General features: G+C 47.6%; 1 protein-coding gene across 1 annotated transcript; it reads right to left on the minus strand.

The window, feature by feature from the left end:
• Nucleotides 1-1,816: 1,816 nt before the first annotated feature.
• On the minus strand, nt 1,817-20,195 carry acta2 (actin alpha 2, smooth muscle). Its single transcript, XM_033034375.1, has 9 exons — nt 20,063-20,195; nt 14,278-14,423; nt 13,554-13,682; nt 10,919-11,029; nt 9,280-9,364; nt 8,228-8,389; nt 6,927-7,118; nt 5,823-6,004; nt 1,817-1,984 (listed from the first exon to the last, which is right to left on the minus strand). The coding sequence occupies exons 2-9, from the start codon at nt 14,404-14,406 to the stop codon at nt 1,841-1,843; spliced, it is 1,134 nt and encodes a 377-aa protein (XP_032890266.1). The 5' UTR covers nt 14,407-14,423; nt 20,063-20,195; the 3' UTR covers nt 1,817-1,840.
• Nucleotides 20,196-20,483: the final 288 nt, after the last annotated feature.

Consider the following 20,483-nt stretch of genomic DNA (forward strand, 5'->3'; position numbering starts at 1 on the left):
GTGCTAGTGTGCGGGGTGATCGCTGGTCGGCGCGGACTTGGTGGGCCGAAGGGCCTGTTTCCACGGAGTATCTATCAAGTCTAAAAGGGTGCTGTCTGCACGAAGTGTGTACGTTCTCCCTGTTTCTCCGGGTGCTCCGGTTTCCTCCCACACTCCAAAGGTGTGTGTTTTTTACAGGCTAATTGATGGTCACCTTGTGATAGGAAATTTGTTGTCAAGCTTGAAAGGGTGCAGCGAAGATTTGCGAGGATGTAGCCAGGACTCGAGGACCTGAGCTGTAGGGACAGGTTGAGCAGGCTGGGACTCTATTCCTTGGAGCACAGGAGGGTGAGGGGTGATCTTATAGAGGTGTACAAAATCATGAGAGAATTAATAGCGAGACTGCACACTCTTACCTGAGGTAGGGGAATCAAGAACATTGATTTAAGGTGAGGGGGGAAATATTTAATAGGAACCTGAGGGGTAACTTTTTCATACAAGACGTGGTGGGTGTATGGAACAAACTGCTGGAGGAGGTAGTGGAATCAGGTACCATCGCAATGTTTAATAAACATTTGGACAGGTACATGGATAGGAGAGGTTTAGAGGGATATGGGCCAAATGCAGGCAGGTGGGACTAGTGTAGATGGGGGCATGTGATTGGCGTGGGAAAGGGCCTACACTGCATGACTCGATGAGCAGTGACAATATTTCCGAGGATTATTTTATACCTGATTGGCGACAGTCCCATGGATTTTTTTTTCAGTATTACAGGCGCAGGCCACAAGTGAACTCGGAAATCCACTGGACTTCACGAAACTAGCATATTTTACCACAATTTATTAAAAAAAAATTTTTTAATAGCGGTAATTTCATGACAGCTGGTATTGGAAGTAAGAGCAGAATACAACTTGGTGAAAGGAGATTAGGGAGATGTGGACAGGTCACAAATGTTGTTTTTGGGAGACCTTTTCACGTAAAGCCAAACAATTCAATTTTAATTGGATTAATGTACCCTAGATCCATTGACATCTTGCAATAAATAAACTGAGGTGTGAGATTACATTTTATCCGGCGTGGTTATTTTCTGTTCATGTTAAACTTGTTTTCCAATAGCTAAATAAATAGGCATCAAATATATTTCTTGGAACGCACGATCCTGGCGGCACAGCGGTAGAGTTGCTGCCTCACGGCGCCAGAGACCCAGGTTCGATCCTGACCACGGTTGCTGTCCGTGTGGAGTTCGCACGATCTCCCCGTGACGGCCTGGGTTTTCTCCGGGTGCTCTGGTTTCCCCCCCACACCCCAAATACGTGCAGGTTTGTAAGTTCATTGGCTTCGGTAAAAATTGTAAATCGTCCCTAGTGTGTGTGTGTGTGTGTGTGTCACAGCGCTACTGTGTGGGGCGATCGCTGGTCGGCCCGGAGTCGGTGGGCCCAAGGGCCTGTTGCCTCGCCGTATCTCGAAAACTATAAATCCCCAAAACGTGCAGGTTTGCAGGTTAATTGGCTTCTGTAAATTGTCCCCAGTGTGTGGGATAGAACTAATGTGAACGGGTGATCGGCGCGGGCGCGGTGGGCCGAAGGGCCTGTTTCCGCGCCATGTCTCCAAACTAAAACTAAACCAAAGACGATTGTGACCAGACTGGTAGCACGTTCTGACTTTATTTTAAAGAAAGGGAGAGAGGGGGGGGGGGGGGGGGGGGGGGGGGGAGGGGGGGGAGGGAGAGGAGGAAGAAAAGGAGCGAGGGATGGAGAGGAGAGTTGGAGTAAAGGAGGGAGAGGGAAAGAGAGAGAAGGGGGAAAGAGAGAGCGAGAAGGAGAATGGAGCGAGGGGGATAGGAGAAGGAGGAAGGGGAGGATTAGAAGCATTTGCGGTGCACAATAGATGGACCGGCCTCATCGTATTCAGGCTTGCTAATCCACATCTGCTGGAAGGTGGAGAGGGAGGCCAGGATGGAGCCGCCGATCCAGACCGAGTACTTGCGCTCGGGAGGGGCGATGATCTGTTAATGACGACAGCGAGAGAGAGAATGATCAGTCATTACAGCACATGCTTCTCAATCACAGCACAAGTCGACGACCGGACGTGGGACATCGAACAGGCCCTTCGGCCCACATTGTCTGTGCTAAACATGACGCCAAAACCACCTCTTAACCTGCCAGCATATAATTCTTGCTCATCCATATTGATCTTCATAAATGATAGGAGCAGAATTAGGCCATTCGGTCCATCAAGTCCATTCTGCCACTCAATCATGGCTGATCTATCTATCTCTCCCTCCGAACCCCATTCTCCTGCCTTCCCCCCGGACACCCGTACTAATCAAGAATCAATCTATCTCTGCCTTAAAAATATCCACTGATTTGCCCTCTACAGCCTTCTGTGGCATAGAATTCCACAGATTCACCACCCTCTGACTAAAGACATTTCTCCTCATCCCCTTCCCAAAAGAATGTGCGTTAATTCTGAGTTCTGCAATGCTGAATTCTGAATTTAATGGGGGTGGAAAGGGAAAGATAGATCAGCCATGATAGAATGGCCATGATTAAACTTGATGGGCCGAATGGCCTAATTCTGCTCCTGCAGCTTATGAAACCATTGAAACATTGAGCAAGAACAAAGTTGACTTTGCCACAGTCTGGCTTAGACTCTCGACTCTGACAAAGAAATCTTTACATTCCTTTGCCCTCTATTTAACCATTAGGTAGTGATCGATGTCACAGAGAAGGTTCCACTCTGATTGTTAAAAGTATCACTTTACTACGAAGAGAATAATCCTGGTTGATGCTATCAACTGAGGTCAATAATGGTAAGGCACAAGATAACATTCCTGATGCTTTTCATGAGCGATAGGAGCAGAATTAAGACATTCGGCCCATCAAGTCCACTCTGCCATTCAATCATGGCTGATCTATCTCTCCCTCTCAACCCCATTCTCCTGTTTTCTCCCTATATCCCCCAACACCAGTACTAATCAAGAATCTATCAATCTCTGCATTCAAAAATACCCAATGACTTGGCCTCCACATCCGTCTGAGGCAATAAATTCCACAGATTCACCACCCTCTGACTACAGAAATTCCTCCTCACCTCCTTTGCAAAAGTAGGTATTCTTATTCTGAGGCTATGGTCTCTGGTCATTATTTCCATCATGAACATACAATAGTGATAGAGGACACCAGGTCCTACTACGGTAAACTCACGAGCTACTACGGTATATCTAGGAGTTAAAAAGTATCAAATTTTTCCATCTCGAGTATATTTTACTCGTGGACATTTTTCAACATGTTGAAAAATCTTCACGAGTTACCCCGTTTCCCGAGTACCTGCCATTAGCGCTAAGAGACGTCCCGAGCTCCGACGTACCTGCTACATTCATTCTACGTGCTTACCACGAGTTTGATTTTTTTTTTTAAACTCGGGAGAGGTCTTGGGTGAACTCGCACAGTGGGACAGGGCTTTAAGTGGAAACATCCTCTCCACATCCACTCTATCCAAGCCTTTCACTTTTCGGTTGGTTTTAATGCCGTCCCCCCTCCCCCTCATCCTTCTAAACTCCAGCGAGTACAGGCCCAGTGCCGTCAAACGCTCATCACACGTTAACCCACTCATTCCCTGGATCGTTCTTGAAAACCTCCTCTGGACCCTCTCCAGAACCAGCACATCCATCCCTCAGATATGGGGCCCAAAACTGCTCACAATACCCCAAATGCGGGCTGACCTGTGCCTTATGGAGCCGCAGCATTACCCCTGTGTCTTTGCATTCCAGCCCTCTCGAAATAACAGGTAGAATTCAAGAGAGAGAGAGATAGAGCTCTTAGGGCTAACGGAATCAAGGGATATGGGGAGGAAGCAGGAACAGGGCACTGATTTTGGATGATCTGCCATGATCCTATTGAATGGCGATGCTGGCTCAAAGGGGCCGAATGGCCTACTCCAGCACCTATTTTCTATGTTTATCTAAAAGATCAAAATTTAAGTTAACTTGTATTGTCTGGTTCTGACAGATCAGATCTGTTAATGCCTTCCACTGTGTTCGATAAATATTGTGGCATTGAACTGAACCTTATTCCTGTCTTCGGGCATGTAATAATTTAAAGCATTTAAAATATTAAGTTTATATGTTCTCTGTTGTTTTTATATGTTCTCTGTTGTTTTTTTTTTTTAATTATTGTCTGTAACTGTGGAACTGTGCTGCTGCCTGTCTTGGCCAGGACTCTCTTGTAAAAGAGATTTTTAATCTCAATGAGACTTATCCTGGTTAAATAAAGGTTAAATAAAAATAAAATAAAAAATATTTTAAATATGTTTTGAAACCAATTTTCAATGTTTCAGATATGTCTTTTTTCCCCCCCGAAATTTGCCTGGGTTTCAGCAACTAAGTTACAGAGAAAGGTTGAACAAGTTAGGGCTTTATTCTTTGGAGCGCAGAAGGTTAAGGGGGGACTTGATAGAGGTTTTTAAAATGATGAGAGGGATAGACAGAGTTGACGTGGAAAAGCTTTTCTCACTGAGAGTAGGGAAGATTCAAACAAGGGGACATGACTTGAGAATTAAGGGACTGAAGTTTAGGGGTAACATGAGGGGGAACTTCTTTACTCAGAGAGTGGTAGCGGTGTGGAATGAGCTTCCAGTGAAGGTGGTGGAGGCAGGTTCGTTTTTATCATTTAAAAATAAATTGGATAGTTATATGGATGGGAAAGGAATGGAGGGTTATGGTCTGAGCGCAGGTATATGGGACTAGGGGAGATTATGTGTTCGGCACGGACTAGAAGGGTCGCGATGGCCTGTTTCCGTGCTGTAATTGTTATATGGTTATATGGTTAATAGACAAAATGCTCCCATGGTAGACAAAAATGCTGGAGAAACTCAGCGGGTGAGGCAGCATCCATGGAGCAAAGGAATAGGTGACGTTTCAGATCTCGACCCGAATCGTCACCTATTCCTTCGCTCCATCGATGCTGCCTCACCCGCTGAGTTTCTCCAGCGTTTTTGTCTACCTTCGATTTTTCCAGCATCTGCAGTTCCTTCTTAAACAGAGGCTTCCCGTGGAGCTGTTTCCCAATATCACCATGAAAAGAAAGTGTGAAGAAAATCAAATAAGACGGCAGATGCTGGAAACATGAAATAAAAAATAACATTTGGTTAAAATGTCAGCAGGTCAGATATCTGTGGGAACAGTTAATGTTTACATAACACACAGGGCTGTGCACAGCGAACGGCTCGATTGTGATCATGCATATACTTTCTGGCTGGTTAGCACGCAACAAAAGCTATTGAGACTCAAAGTGTTGGAGTAACTCAGTGGGTCAGGTAGAATCCCTGGAGAACATGGATACGTGACGTTTCGGATTGGGACCCTTCTTCAGACAGACCGAATTATCACCCATCCATTTTAGCCAGGAAAGATGCCTGAACTGCAGAGTTCAGTTTAGTTTGGTTTAGAGATACAGCGCGGAAACAGGCCCTTCGGCCCACCGAGTCCGCGCCGACCAGCGATCCCCGCACATTAACACTATCCTACACACACACTAGGGACAATTTACACATACACCAAGCCAATTAACCTACATACCTGTACGCCTTTGGAATGTGGGAGGAAACCGAAGATTTCGGAGGAAACCCACGCAGGTCATGGGGAGAAGGTACAAACTCCGTACAGACAAGCGCCCGTAGTCGGGATCGAACTCTGGTCTCCGGCGCCGAAAGCACTGGCAGGCAGCAACTCTACCGCTGCCCACTCCTTTACTCCAGCACTTTGGGTCTTTTTTTGTTGTTGTAAATCTGCACTTGCAGTTCCTTGTTTCTACAGGGAGTCTAGAACCAGTGGTCATACTGACCTTGATTTTCATGGTGCTGGGAGCCAGGGCAGTGATTTCCTTTTGCATGCGGTCCGCGATGCCAGGGTACATGGTGGTCCCACCGGACAGCACGTTATTGGCATATAAATCTTTCCTGATGTCGATGTCACACTTCATGATGCTGTTGTACGTGGTTTCATGGATGCCAGCAGACTCCATCCCTGTCAGACAAATGCCACAGTTAGTAAAGTCATAGAGTGATATAGCATGGAAACAGGCCCCACTTGGCTGCACCGACCAACATGTCCCAGCTACGTACACTAGTCCCACCTGCCTGCGTTTGGCCCATATCCCTCCAAACCTGTTCTACCCATATATATCTATCTAAATGTTTAGAGTCATAGTTATAGTGATACAGTGTGGAAACAGGCCCCTCGGCCCAACTCGCCCACACCGACCAACATGTCCCAGCTACACTAGTCCCACCTGCCTGCATTTGGCCCATATCCCTCAAAACCCGTCCTACCCATGTACCTATCTAAATGTTTCTTAGACATTGCGATGGTCCTTGCCTCAACTAGCTCCTCTGGCAGATCATTCCATGCACTGTACACTAGTTCGAGGGGCCGAAGGGCCTATTTCCACGATTTCTCTCTAAAATCTAATGTAAACTATTGTATCTGCTTCTCCACATTTCATCGCCCACCTGCCTCTCTGTAAACAAGAACTTGCCCCGAACATCTCCTTTAAACTTTGCCCCTCATACATGCAGTCTAATGAATGGCCTGTTTCCGTGCCCTATTTCAAAAGTCTAAAATAAATGTTTACCCTCAGCTAACAATGGTCCATACAACATTATCCTGCATCATCCTTTTCACACCTTGCCCTTCCTCATCTCTAGTCTCCCCCTCTCCCGATTCTCAGTCCGAAAGAAGGGACTCGACCCGAAACGTCACCCATTCCTTCTCTCCAGAGATGCTGCCTGTCCCGCTGAGTTACTCCAGCACTTTGTACCCATCTTTGGTGTAAACCAGCATCTGCAGTTCCTTCTTAAAACGACTGTGACTGGAAAATGGTGCGGATTTATCTCCAGCACTTTGTGTCCATCTGAGGGAAATGTTTGGAGTGGTCGGGTTAACTCACCAATGAAGGAAGGTTGGAAGAGTGTTTCGGGACAGCGGAAGCGTTCGTTGCCGATGGTGATGACTTGGCCGTCCGGCAGCTCGTAACTCTTCTCCAGAGAGGATGAGGAGGCAGCGGTGGACATTTCGTTCTCAAAGTCCAGGGCCACGTAGCAGAGTTTCTCCTTAATGTCACGGACAATCTCACGTTCAGCTGTGAATCAGACACATCGCACATTGGGCATCACCAGCGTCTACACAGGCCGCGCCGTAGGAAGCATTTTATCACGAGATGCATCCAAGAAATTGCAGAGAGATATAGACGCAGCCCAGACCATCACACAAACCAACCTCCCTTCCATTGACTCCATCTACGCCTCACGCTGCCTCGGCAAGGCCAGCGGCATAATCAAGGACGAGTCGCACCCTGGCCACTCCCTCTTCTCCCCTCCCCCATCGGGCAAGACGTAAAGAAGTGTGAAAACGCACGACTCCAGATTCACCCAGTTTCTTCCCAGCTAATATCAGGCAACTGAACCAACTTGATAGAGATCGGTCTTGAGCCACCATCTACATCATTGGAGACCCTCAGACTATCCTTAATTGGACTTGACGTTACACTAAATGTTATTCCCTTTCTCTTGTATCTGTACACTAAGGATGTATCGATTGTAATCGCATGCAGTGTTATCCACTGGCTGGTTAGCACGCAACAAACAGCTTTTCACTGTACCTCAGTACACGTGACAACAATGAGCTAAACTAAACTAGTTATCACTTAACTACTGTATATCTGATGGTTAGTTCTGCTATGGGAACTAGTTTAGTTTCGAGACACAGCATGGAAACAGGCCCTTCGGCCCACCAAGTCCACACACGGACCATCGATCACCCGTTCACACTAGTTCTACATTATCCCATTTTCTCATCCACTCCCTACACACTGGGGGTCAATTTTACACAAGCCGATTAATCTACAAACCTGCGTGTCTTTTTGGGATGTGGGAGGAAACTGGAGCAACTGGGAAAACCCACTGGATTTCTGGGTACAAACGCCACACTGACAGTACCCGAGGTCAGGATCGAACCCGGGTCTCTGGCACTGCGATGCAGCGACTCTACCCGCTGTGCCACCCTCGGTTTCCACCTCTCCATGTCACGCGGGCAGGTTACCTGCAGTGACTAGTACCTGTAGTGTCCAGAGTCTGATGAAGGGTCTCGACCCGAAACGTCACCCATTCCTTCTCTCCAGAGATGCTGCCTGTCCCGCTGAGTTAGTGCAGTATTTTTGTGTCTATATCTGCAGTTCCTTCCGACACTTACCTGTGGTGACGAAGGAGTAGCCACGTTCAGTGAGGATTTTCATGAGGTAGTCGGTGAGATCACGGCCCGCCAGGTCCAGGCGCATGATGGCGTGGGGTAGGGCATAGCCCTCGTAGATGGGCACGTTGTGGGTAACACCATCTCCAGAGTCAAGTACAATACCTGCAAACACAGGCCCGCGGGCATCAGGTCAGACACAGACACAGACCCAGACGCACACAGACCCAGACACACACACACAGATCCAGACACACACACACACAGACCCAGACACACACACACAGACCCAGACACACACACAGTCCCAGATACACACACACAGACCCAGACACACACACACAGACCCAGACACACACACACAGACCCAGACACACACACAGACCCAGACACACACACACAGACCCAGACACACACACAGACCCAGACACACACACAGTCCCAGATACACACACACAGACCCAGACACACACACAGACCCAGACACACACACACACAGACCCAGACACACACACACACACAGACCGAGACACACACACAGACCCAGATACACACACACAGACCCAGACACACACACAGACCCAGACACACACACACACACACACAGACCGAGACACACACACACAGACCCAGACACACACACACAGACCCAGACACACACCTCCCCATCTCCCTCTCTCGCTGACATTAGGACAAATTGGACATTCTCAATGTCGGGGAGAAGTCCAGAAACTGGGGGTCACAGTTTAAGGATATGGGGTGGGCCATTTAGGACTGAGACGGGGGGGAAATCTTTTTCACCCAGAGAGTTGTGAATCTGTGGAATTCTCTGCCACAGAAGGCCGTCAAGGCCAATTCAATGGATGTTTTCAAGAGAGAGTTACCATAGCTTTAGCTCTTAGGGCTAACGGAATCAAGGGCTATGGGGAGAAAGCAGGAACAGGGTACTGATTTTGGACGATCAGCCATGGTCATGTTGAATGGCGGTGCTGGCTCGAGGGGCCTCCTCCTGCTCCTATTTTCCACGCTTCGACGTTAATGCAACAAACACTCACCGGTGGTTCGGCCGGAGGCGTAGAGTGACAGCACGGCTTGGATGGCAACGTACATGGCCGGCACATTGAAGGTCTCGAACATGATCTGTTGAAGGTCAGAGAACAGGGAAAGTTACGCAGAGCTGGTCACCCTGGTGTGTAGTGAAAGGCCTGGATAGAGTGGATGTGGAGAGGATGTTTCCACTAGTTCGGAGAGTTTAGGATCAGAGGGCACAGCCTTGGGATAAAAGGACGTACCTTCAGAAAGGAGGTGAGGAGGAATTTCTTTAGTCAGACGGTGGTGAATCTGTGGAATTCATTGCCACTGATGGCTGTGGGGGCCAAGTCCATGGATATGTTTAAGGCGGAGATTGACAAGATTCTTGATTTGTCGGGGGGGTTATGGGGAGAAGTCAGGAGAATGGGGTTAGGAGGGAGAGATAGATCAGACATGATTGAATGGCGAAGTAGACTTGATGGGCCGATGGCCTAATTCTGCTCCTATAACTTCTGAATCATTGGTATAAGCCTGCATGTACATCAGTGTATAACCTTATGTCCTACTTCTTTAGATGGCTTAGGAAGTTCTGCCTGTCCACAACAGCTCTCTCCAACTTCTACAGATGCGGCGTAGAAATTTTATCGGGATGCATCACAGCACAGCTTGGGAGCGGCTCAGACCATCACACAAACCAACCTCCCTTCCATTGGCTCCATCTACACCTCACGCTGCCTCGGCAAGGCCAGCAGCATAATCGAGAACAAGTCTCACCCCCGGTCACTCCCTCTTCTCCCCGCTCCCATCAGGCACGAGGTGCAGAAGTGTGAAATCGCACGCCTCCAGATTCAGAGACAGTTTCTTCCCAGCTGTTATCAGGCAACTGATCCATCCCATCAACAACTAGAGAGCGGTCCTGAGCTACCATCAACCTCATTGGAGACTCTTGGACTATCTTCAATCAGATTATTCCCTTTATCATGTATCCATCGATTGTAATTACGTATAGTCTTTCCGCTGACTTGTTAGCTAGCACGCAATAAAAAGCTTTTCATCGTACCTCGGTACATATGACAATAAGCTAAACTAATGCCTGTCCAAACATTACTCAACGGCACTTTACTGCCACGTGTGCCAGGGTGCAGTGAAATTGCTTCTTATTGCATACTGTTCAGTGAAATCTTACTACATTTAAGCGTAGTCATGCTTAAGCACAAGAGTGCAAGAATGTAGTAAGAATAGGCGTGTACACGATGATTGCCAGATTTGATGGACAAGTCAGTGGCTATTTTTAAGGCAGAAGTTGATAGATTCTTGATTAGTGCGGGTGTCAGAGGTTATGGGGAGAAGGCAGGAGAATGGGGTTAGGAGGGAGAGATAGATCAGCCATGATTGAATGGCGAAGTAGACTTGATGGGCCGAATGGCCTAATTCTGCTCGTATCACATGACCTTCTTCTTCTTCTTCTTGCGTATGGCGTTCCCAGCCTAAAGTTGTAGGACAACTTGTTCTATTTGATTGTGCACGCCGGGTCGATTGCATTCGTCGAAACAGGGCGGACCACGTGAAGGTTGCAATCTCCCACCCCATCGCATGACCACATGTTCTATGACTGGGTTAGTCACACCGAAGAGGTGGAAGGGCGTAGAGGAGGTGCTCTACCTGGGTCATCTTCTCTCGGTTGGCTTTGGGGTTGAGGGGAGCCTCGGTCAGCAGAGTTGGATGTTCCTCTGGGGCTACTCGCAGCTCGTTATAGAAAGTGTGGTGCCAGATCTGCAGGAAGAACGGCCACAGTTTTAATATCGCGCTCGATCGAAACAGCCAGTTAAACATTTGATGTTTTGGTTAGTTTAGATATATAGTGTGGAAACAGGCCCTTCGGCCCACTGCTTCCGTGCCGTCCAGCGATCATCCACGCACTCATTCCATCCTACACATTAGGGACCATTTACAGAAGCCAATTAAAATACAATTTAATAAAATTACAGTATTTATTTTAGACCACGAAGTTGTTAACTTGAATAAATGAACGCATTACGGTGGCGCAGCGGTAGAGTTGCTGCCTTACAACGCTAGAGACCCGGGTGCGATCCTGACTACGGGTGCTGTCTGTACGGAGTTTGTACGTTCTCCCCGTGACCCGCGTGGGTTCTCTCCGGGATCTCCAGTTTTCTCCCACACTCCAAAGACGTACAGCTTTGCAGGCTAATTGGTTTGGTATAATCATCGCATAATCTTATGTCCCCAGTGTGTGTTGGATAGTGTTAGTGTGTGAGGATCGCTGGTCGGCACAGACACGGTGGGCCGAAGGGCCTGTTTCTGCGCAGTATCTCTAAACTAAACTTGCAAACGCACACGCCTTTGGACATGGGAGGAAAATGGAGTTCCGGGGCGAAACCCACACGGTCACGGGATAACGTACAATTTCTGTAAAGACAGCTCCCGACGTCAGGATCGAACCTGGGTCTCTGACGCTGTCTGGTAGGAATTTGGTTGACTTGGTTTTGGTTTTAATACACTGGCCCCCAATCTACAGCCACAGCGAAGGATTGAAACTGGACCGCGAAAGGGACCCAACCAATTAATTTTGTTTTCGGTGATTTAAGTTGATTTCTTTAATATTTAATGCTGTAATTTTGGGACTAATAAGCTGTACAGCCAATATGTGATGTTTAGAAAACGCAAACCATTTTCACAATATTAGGGAGCGGTGCGGTGGTGCAGCAGGTAGAGCTGCTGCCTCACAGCGCCAGAACACTGGGTTTCAACCGGGCTGCAGGTGCTGTCTGTGTGGAGTTTGCATGTTCTCCCTGTGACCGCGTGGGTTTCCTCCAGGTGCTCTGGCTTCCTCCCACATCCCAAAGACTTGTGGGTTTGCGGTTTAGCGGGCCTCTGTAAATTGTCCCCTAGTGTGTAGGGAGTGGATGAGAAATTGGGATAATATAGAACTAGTGTGAACGGGTGATCGATGGTTAGCATGCACTCAGTGGGCCGAAGGGCCTGTTTACAAGCCATATCTTTCATTAATTCATTAATGAAACATAAAACGGGCTTTGCTGATGTTTCTAGTGCATCTCCTGCAATGTGAACATCGGATAAGCTGTTTTAAAAAATCACAACACACAATTTGTAGGTTAACAATAACTTTAACACGTTGATCAATGGTCAGCATGTGGTCGGTGAGCCAACGAGCCTATAGCAACTTTCACCACTCATTCAACTCAACTCATTCACCTCACCTCAACCCCTCAACTGAATTCAATCACTCAACTTAATCACTAAACCTCAACTACCTCAACCTCAGCTCATCTCAACTCACCTCAACCACAACTCACCTCAACCTCAATCTCAACTCACCTCAACCTCAATCTCAACTCACCTCAACCTCAACTCACCTTAACCTCAACTCACCTCAACCACAACTCACCTCAATCTCAATCTCAACTCACCTCAACCTCAACTCACCTCAATCTCCTCACCTCAACCTCAATCTCAATTTACCTCAACCTCAACTCACCTCAACCTCAACCTCAACTCACCTTAACCTCAACTCACCTCAACCCCAACTTACTCAACCTCAACTCACCTCAACCTCAACTCACCTCAACCCCAACTCACTCAACCTCACCTCAACCTCAACTCACCTCAACCTCAACCTCAACTCACCTCAACCTCAACTCAACCCCAACTCAACCTCAACTCACCTCAACCCCAACTCAACCTCAACCTCAACTCACCTCAACTCACTCAAACTCAACTACCCAACCACAACTCACTCAACCTCACCCTCACCTCAACCTCAACTCACCTCAACCTCAACCTCAACTCACCTCAACCCCAACTCAACCTCAACTCAACCTCAACCCCAACTCACCTCAACTCCAACTCAACCTCAACCCCAACTCACCTCAACTCACTCAAACTCAACTCCCTCAACCTCAACTACAACTCACTCAACCTTAAATACAACTGACTCAACCCCAACTGACTCAACCTCACCTCATCACTCAACTCAATGCTCGCTCACTCAACTCAATCTCACTCATTCTGCCCTCACTCACCTCAATCAATCCACTCAACTCATCACTCAACTCATCAGTTACCTCAATCACGCAATCACTCATTCCACTCAACTCAACCTTCAACTCAACCACTCACTGAACTCAACTATCAATTCATCAGGCTCTCTTAAAATATCGGCCTTCAGTCCAAATGCGTGCTCTGTTTTCGGCGGTGGATGGGAAAGATTGGGAGCCACGGGATGAATGGTTCATGTAGACCGCAGGTCACCCCTTACCTTCTCCATGTCGTCCCAATTTGTGATGATTCCGTGCTCGATGGGATATTTCAAGGTGAGGATGCCTCTCTTGCTTTGTGCCTCGTCACCGACGTAGCTGTCCTTCTGGCCCATCCCGACCATGACGCCCTGTGGGATGGAAGGGAACATGGTTGTCCGAGATGCCTCTCCATCTATTCAGGGAGTGTTGCGTAGGTTCACCAGGTTTTTGATCTCTGGGATGGCGGGACTGTCATATGAGGAAAGATTGAAAAGGCTAGGCTTGTATTCACTGGAGTTTAGAAGGATGAGGGGGCATCTTATAGAAACATAAAATTATAAAAAAGGACTGGACAAGCTAGATGCAGGAAAAATGTTCCCAATGTTGGGCGAGTCCAGAACCAGGGGGTCACAGTTTAAGAATAAGGAGTAGGCCATTTAGGACTGAGATGAGGAAAAACTTTTCACCCAGAGAGTTGTGAATCTGTGGAATTCTCTGCCACAGAGGGCAGTGGAAGCCAATTCACGGGATGTTCTCAAGAGAGAGTTAGATAGAACTCTTAGCGCTAATTTGGATGATCAGCCATGATCACAATGAATGGCGGTGCTAGTTCGAAGGGCCGAATGGCCTACTCGTGCGCCTATTTTTCTATGTTTTCTATGTTTCTACGAAGCCTCGCCCTGTAGGCTTCAGCTGCCTTGCTTGGTGGCGGATCCAGACCCCGGGAGGCTGGGGACGACTCACCTGGTGCCGGGGGCGGCCGACGATGGAGGGGAAGACGGCGCGGGGGGCATCGTCCCCGGCGAAGCCAGCCTTGCACAGCCCGGAGCCGTTGTCACAGACCAGCGCTGTGCTCTCCTCCTCGTCACACATGGTCAACCTTGCTGTGTCTGCGGGGCAAACGGAGAGAGAGGGTCAACCAGCCAGTCCGGGGCAGAAAACACATCCTGGCGCTTGTGTGTGTGTGTGTGTGTGTGTGTGTGTGTGTGTGTGTGTGTGTGTGTGTGTGTGTGTGTGTGTGTGTGTATTCGTGTACGCGACTGTGTGTGTGTGTATTCGTGTACGCGACTGTGTGTGTGTCAGTGTGTGTGTGTGTGTCAGTGTGTGTGTGTGTGGCGTGTGTATTCGTGTACGCGACTGTGTGTGTGTCTAAGTGTGTGTGTGTGTCAGTGTGTGTGTGTGTGTGTGGCGTGTGTATTCGTGTACGCGACTGTGTGTGTGTCTGTAAGTGTGTGTGTGTGTGTGTGTGTGTGCGTGTGTGTGTGAGGCTTGTGTATTCGTGTACGCGACTGTGTGTGTGTGTGGGTGACTGATAGATAAATTGTGAGTGTGTGTATATGTGTGTGTGAGATTGAGTGAGCGTGAGTGTGTCTGGCTGAATGTGTGAGTGAGTGAGTGTGAGTGGGCGTGAGAGACGAATTGTGAGTAAGCCTGTGTAGGAGTGTGTGTGAGATTGAGTGTGCGCGTGGCTGAGTGTGTATGAGTGTGTGTGTGAGATTGAGTGAGTGTGTGTGTGAAAGAGAAAAATTGTGAGTAAATGTGCGTGTGTGTGTGTGCATGAATGTGAGATCGTGCGTGTGTGTTCAAGAGTGTGTCGGTGTATGTGTGCGTGTGAGAGGGAGAGTGTATTGTGTGTGTGTGAATGAATGTGTGAGAGTGTATGAGCGTGTGAGATAATGTGTGAGAGAGTGAATGAGAATGAGTGTGAGAGAATATGTGTGAGTGTGTGTGAGTATGTGCGTGCATGCGCAATAGTGTGAGTGTGTATATGATAGTGTATGTGAGTGAGTTTGGGTATTTGTGAGAGCGAGTGTGTGTGTAAATGTGAGTGTGTGAGAGAAATAATGTGAGTGTGTGTGTGTGAGTGTGAGTGTGTGTGTGTGTGTGTGTGAGTGTGTGTGAGTGTGTGTGTGTGTGTGAGTGTGTGCGTGCGTGTGCGTGAGTGCGTGTGAGTGCGTGCGTGTGCAAGTAAGTGTGTTCTTTAAATGTAGTTTATTTTCCTCTGAGCTCACGTATTTATCAATACATTCAAACATAATCGATTATTTGTTTAAAACCCCCACAAAGTGCTGGAGTAGCTCAGCCGGTCAGTCTGAAGAAGGGTCTCGACCCGAAACGTCACCTATCCATGTTCTCCAGGGACGCCGCCTGTCCCGCTGAGTTACTCTAGCACTTTGTGTCATTTTGCGGTTTAACCGGCATCTGCAGTTCTTTATTTATTTCATCGAGTACAGGCGACACCGTGGCGCTGTTGATGGAGTTGCCGCCTCTCAGCGCTGGAGACCCGGGTTCGATCCTGACCTCGGGTGCTGTTTAGTGGAGTTTGCACGTTTTCCCTGTGACCTGCGTGGGTTTTCTACGGGTGCTCCGGTTTCCTCCCACATCTGTGCAAATTGCCCTTAGAGTGTGTAGGGAGTGGACATGGAGCAACATGGATCTAGTGTGACACAAAATGCTGGAGTAACTCAGCGGGTCAGGCAGCAAGCATCTCTGATCATGCCTGATGCTGCCTGACCCGCTGAGTTACTCCAGCATTTTGTATGTATCTTCGGTGTAAACCAGCACCTGCAGTTCATAGTCCACGATGGGTCAGCGTGGACTCGATGGACTGAATGGCCTGCTTCCACGTTGTATCTTTCAATCGACCAACATAAATACAGACCTTAAAGAAATAAGGTCTGAAGAAGGGTCCCGGCCAGAAACATCCATCACCTATTCCTTTTCCCCAGTGATGCTGCCTGACCCGCTGAGTTCCTCCAGCATTTTGTGTCTATCTTCGAAATAAATGCAACGCGGATTCCACAATCAAACTTGATTTGGTAGGTACACAAAAAAGCTGGAGAAACTCAGCGGGTGCAGCAGCATCTATGGAGCGAAGGAAATAGGCAACGTTTCGGGCCGAAACGTTGCCTATTTCCTTCGCTCCATAGATGCTGCTGCACCCGCTGAGTTTCTCCAACTTTTTTGCGTACCTTCGATTTCCCAGCATCTGCAGTTCCTTCTTAAACAATTGAACAGGTTTGGAATAAAAATTGCATTTTGAATTGATTGCAATCGTCATTGCCTGTTTTAAATGCCTTCAAGCCATTTTCCTGAAGTTCTTGTTGAATTTTAAAATTGCACACAAAAATGGTTTGTGCTGTTTTTCACTGTGCATTTCCAGTGCAGATCTGTCAGTAGGAGGGATTTGTTTCCACTCCTCTTAGTAAGTAGCCTTGCTCAGCCAGGAAGTCCAAGAACGTGGAAGGCCCTTCTTTGAAACGGATTTATTTTTCCCTAATTAGGAGATCCTTGCGCCTCTGCAAAAGTTCTCTTTAGAGAGAGAGAGTGTGTGTTTGTGTGTTTGTGTGTTTTGGAGCAAGGTTGCCAGTGAGTGACCCGCTGCTCATTCTCAGAGCTCGCTTCAAGCTTGCAACTCCAGCGCTGGCCAAAAGGGGGGGGGGGGGGGAGTCGGAGACGGGGCCGAGATAGAACCATATTTAGTAAAAAACTTGGGCGATTGCAAGACCAATATCTGACAATAATCGCACGGAGGAGCCAAAAATCGTCTGAAGTTGAACCAGCGATCCTCCCCGCAGATCCCATCCCGACTGGCCGCAAACAGTCAGAAGTTGGACACAAAATGCTGGAGTAACTCAGCTGGTCAGGCAGCATCTCTGGAGAGAAGGGATGGGTGGCTTCCGGAGTTGACCCTTCTTCAGACTACTTTTTTTGAAGTTAATGAAGTCCATTAGTTTTGCATGGGTTATGCATAACTAATATTATATATATTCTTCATTATATATATATAGAAGGAAGGGGTGACGTTTCGAATCGAGACTTAGTGGGTCAGGCAGCATCTCTGGAGAAAAGGAATAGGTGATGTTTTGGATGTGTATATATATATATATATATATATATATATATATATAGTATATATATATATATATATATATATATATATATATATATACATCCAATATTTATATTAATGATATATATATTAAATACAATTATATATATATAAAATAATATATATTAAATAATATATATATTAAATGAAGAAGGGTCCAGATCCAAAACATCACCTATTCCTTTTCTCCAGAGATGCTGCCTGACCCACTGAGTTACCATGGCATTTTGTGCCTATCTTTGGTGTAAACCAGCATTTGCAGTTCCATCCTTATGCACACACAGAGAACAGTACAGCACAGGAACAGGCCCTTCGGCCCACAATGTCCATGCTGGACACGGTTCCAAGATCAACTAATCCGGGCATCCTCCTCTGCACCTTTCCCAAAGCCTCCACTTCCTTCCTGTAATGGGGTGACCAGAACTGCACGCAAATGCAGCCTAACCAAAGTTTTATAAAGCTGCATCATGACTTCCTGAATCCTATACTCAGTGCCCCGACATATGAAGGCCATTATCATATGCCTTGTTTACCATCCTATCTACTTGAGTTGCCAATTGAGGTAATGGATCTCAAGATCCCTCTATACATCAATGCTGTTAAGGGTCTTGCCATAAATTGTGTGTTTCCACTTGAATTCGACCCCCCTCCCCTCCCCCCCGCCTCTCCTCGCCCTCACTGTATAGCTAAGCCCGCTAATCTTTGACATTTCCATCCAAGGGGTTGATAAAGGTTCTAACTGTCTCCCCTATCTATGCCTCTCATCATTTTATATACTTCTATCTGGTCTCCCCCTTCAATCTCAGGTGCTCCAGAGAAAACAATCCAAGTGTATCAAACCTCCTCTCTCATCTTCACACCTTACCCTTCCATATCTCTATGTCTCCCCCCTCCCCTGACTCTCAGTCTGAAGAAGGGCCTTGACCCAAAACAATAGACAATCCAGAGATGAAGGAATATTGTCCAACATCGTTCACTGATAGACTCGGAGGGATTCCCACCAAAATGTACCCAAAACTCTACCTAGACAGTGGCGGGGAACCAAGTGGTACTTGGAGAGGCAGTAAAGATAACACATCAATGCTAGTTGCAAATTCAATGCTACTACTTACTACATACACACACAAACAAACGCACACACACACAACCTTATTTAGGTCGCTGAACACCTCCGCCCAGACCAACATGATCTCCTTCCTGGTTGCCAGACACGTCTACTCCCCCTCCCATTCCCACACTGACCTTTCTGTCCTGGGCCTCCTCCATTGTCAGAGTGAGGCCCAGCGCAAATTTGAGGAACAGCACCTCGTATTTCCCTTGGGCAGCTTACACCCCAGGAGTATGAATTGTGATTTCTCTAACTTCACGTTCCCCTCTCCAACTCCTGCATCACCTCTCTCGACAACCCTCCCCCCCCCCACCCCCCACCTCCACCCCCACCTAAGTCGTTGTACCAGCTTCAAGGTCGTCTTGTTGAGTCTCATTGTCTGTGACTCGTTTTCACCTAGACCACGGCTAACCGAGCCCATCTGCAGTTCCTTCCCACACAGATGTGTTTAAATACTTGCATTCATCATTGACAGCGGCACCTCTTTATCATCCACGTAACTGCAATTCACAGTTGAAATCCCACAGACTGCTTGCTACAGGTTTAACTTCGTATCTTTCTGCTGATGTTACCCCCGTCAGAAACCACGTGCAATAAGTTACTATCTCCCATTTACATTTGAATTACTGCAACGGCCAGAAATAAAACCTCCGCCTCCACCCACAACAGACCCACGGTCTGAAGAAACGTCGCCTATTCCTCGTCTCCAGAGATGCTGCCTGACCCGCTGAGTTACTCCAGCTGGTTTCAACTGTAGCAAGCGACAGGGTTATTTCACAATGCGAGTCACTCCAGCATTTTGTGGCAATCTACGATTATTCTTCCACACAAGCACCTTGTGAATTACAACGGGGAGGGGGTTCGTAACATCAGGTTAGAGATACAGCGCGGAAACAGGCCCTTCGGCCCACCGAGTCTGCACCGACCAGCGACCTCCACACATTAACACTATCCTACACACACTAGGGACAATTTACACATACACCAAGCCTCTATACCTGTACGTCTTTGGAATCGTTCGTAGAAATATAGAAAATAGGTGCAGGAGTAGGCCATTCGGCCCTTCGAGCCAGAACCGCCATTCAATATGATCATGGCAGATCATCCAGAATCAGTACCCCGTTCCTGCTTTCTCCCCATAGCCCTCAATTCCATTAGCTCTCAGGGCTATATATAACTCTATCTCGAAACATCCAGAGAATTGGCCTCCACTGCCTTCTGTGGCAGAGAATTCCACAGATTCACAACTCTCTGGGTGAAAAAGTTTTTTCCTCATCTCAGTCCTAAATGGTCTACCCCTTATTCATAAACTGTGACCCCCTGGTTCTGGACTCCCCCAACATGGGGAACATTTTTCCTGCATCTAGCCTGTCCAATTCTTTAAGAATTTTACATGTAAATCTCCCTCCCCCAATTAATAAAATTCAGAATGTTTGTTAAAAATAATGGGTTGTTACATAACATGAAATAATAACATAACATTATGCCCATGGAATTAACCGCTGGTGAAACTCATGTTTGCGACTCACCTTGTCGGTGCTTTGGCCGGGGTAGTTCACTCGGAGATGGTGCACTGGTCCTGCCTGGTGTGTTTAAGTTTTATAGCCCTCGTCAACCTCTGCCTCCACCCACTTACAGAACCAAAAAAGGACCAGACCCTAGGCTTGGTTTCACGGATTACCACGGCCATATACGGTTCCTGCGCTCAGAAGCCCTTCGCTGGATGGGCGAGAGTTGTGGGTGAATCTCACTGCATTCCAAGTACTCCTAGTAAACGGGGAGTATCGGCGTCCTAACGTAAACACACTGGAAAGTCGCGAACAGCTGTGGGTGTACATCTGCAGACGCTGATAGATCTCTCCCCTCTCTCCCCTTTCTTCCCTCACTCCCTCTCTCCCTCTCTCTCTCCCTCTCTCCCTCTCTCTCTCCCTCTCTCTCCCTCTCTCTCCC

This window comes from Amblyraja radiata, chromosome 15, assembly GCF_010909765.2.
Source record: "Amblyraja radiata isolate CabotCenter1 chromosome 15, sAmbRad1.1.pri, whole genome shotgun sequence".
Classification (NCBI taxonomy): Eukaryota; Metazoa; Chordata; class Chondrichthyes; order Rajiformes; family Rajidae; genus Amblyraja; species Amblyraja radiata.

Bases quoted from the DNA above. Each gene is read 5' to 3' on its own strand.
- acta2 (XM_033034375.1), bottom strand. From the start codon at position 14,406: ATGTGTGACGAGGAGGAGAGCACAGCGCTGGTCTGTGACAACGGCTCC. The intron at 13,683-14,277 runs GTGAGTCGTCCC...TCCATCCCACAG, and splicing joins TCGGCCGCCCCCGGCACCAG to GGCGTCATGGTCGGGATGGG. The intron at 6,005-6,926 runs GTGAGTTAACCC...TTTGTCTGACAG, and splicing joins CTTCCAACCTTCCTTCATTG to GGATGGAGTCTGCTGGCATC.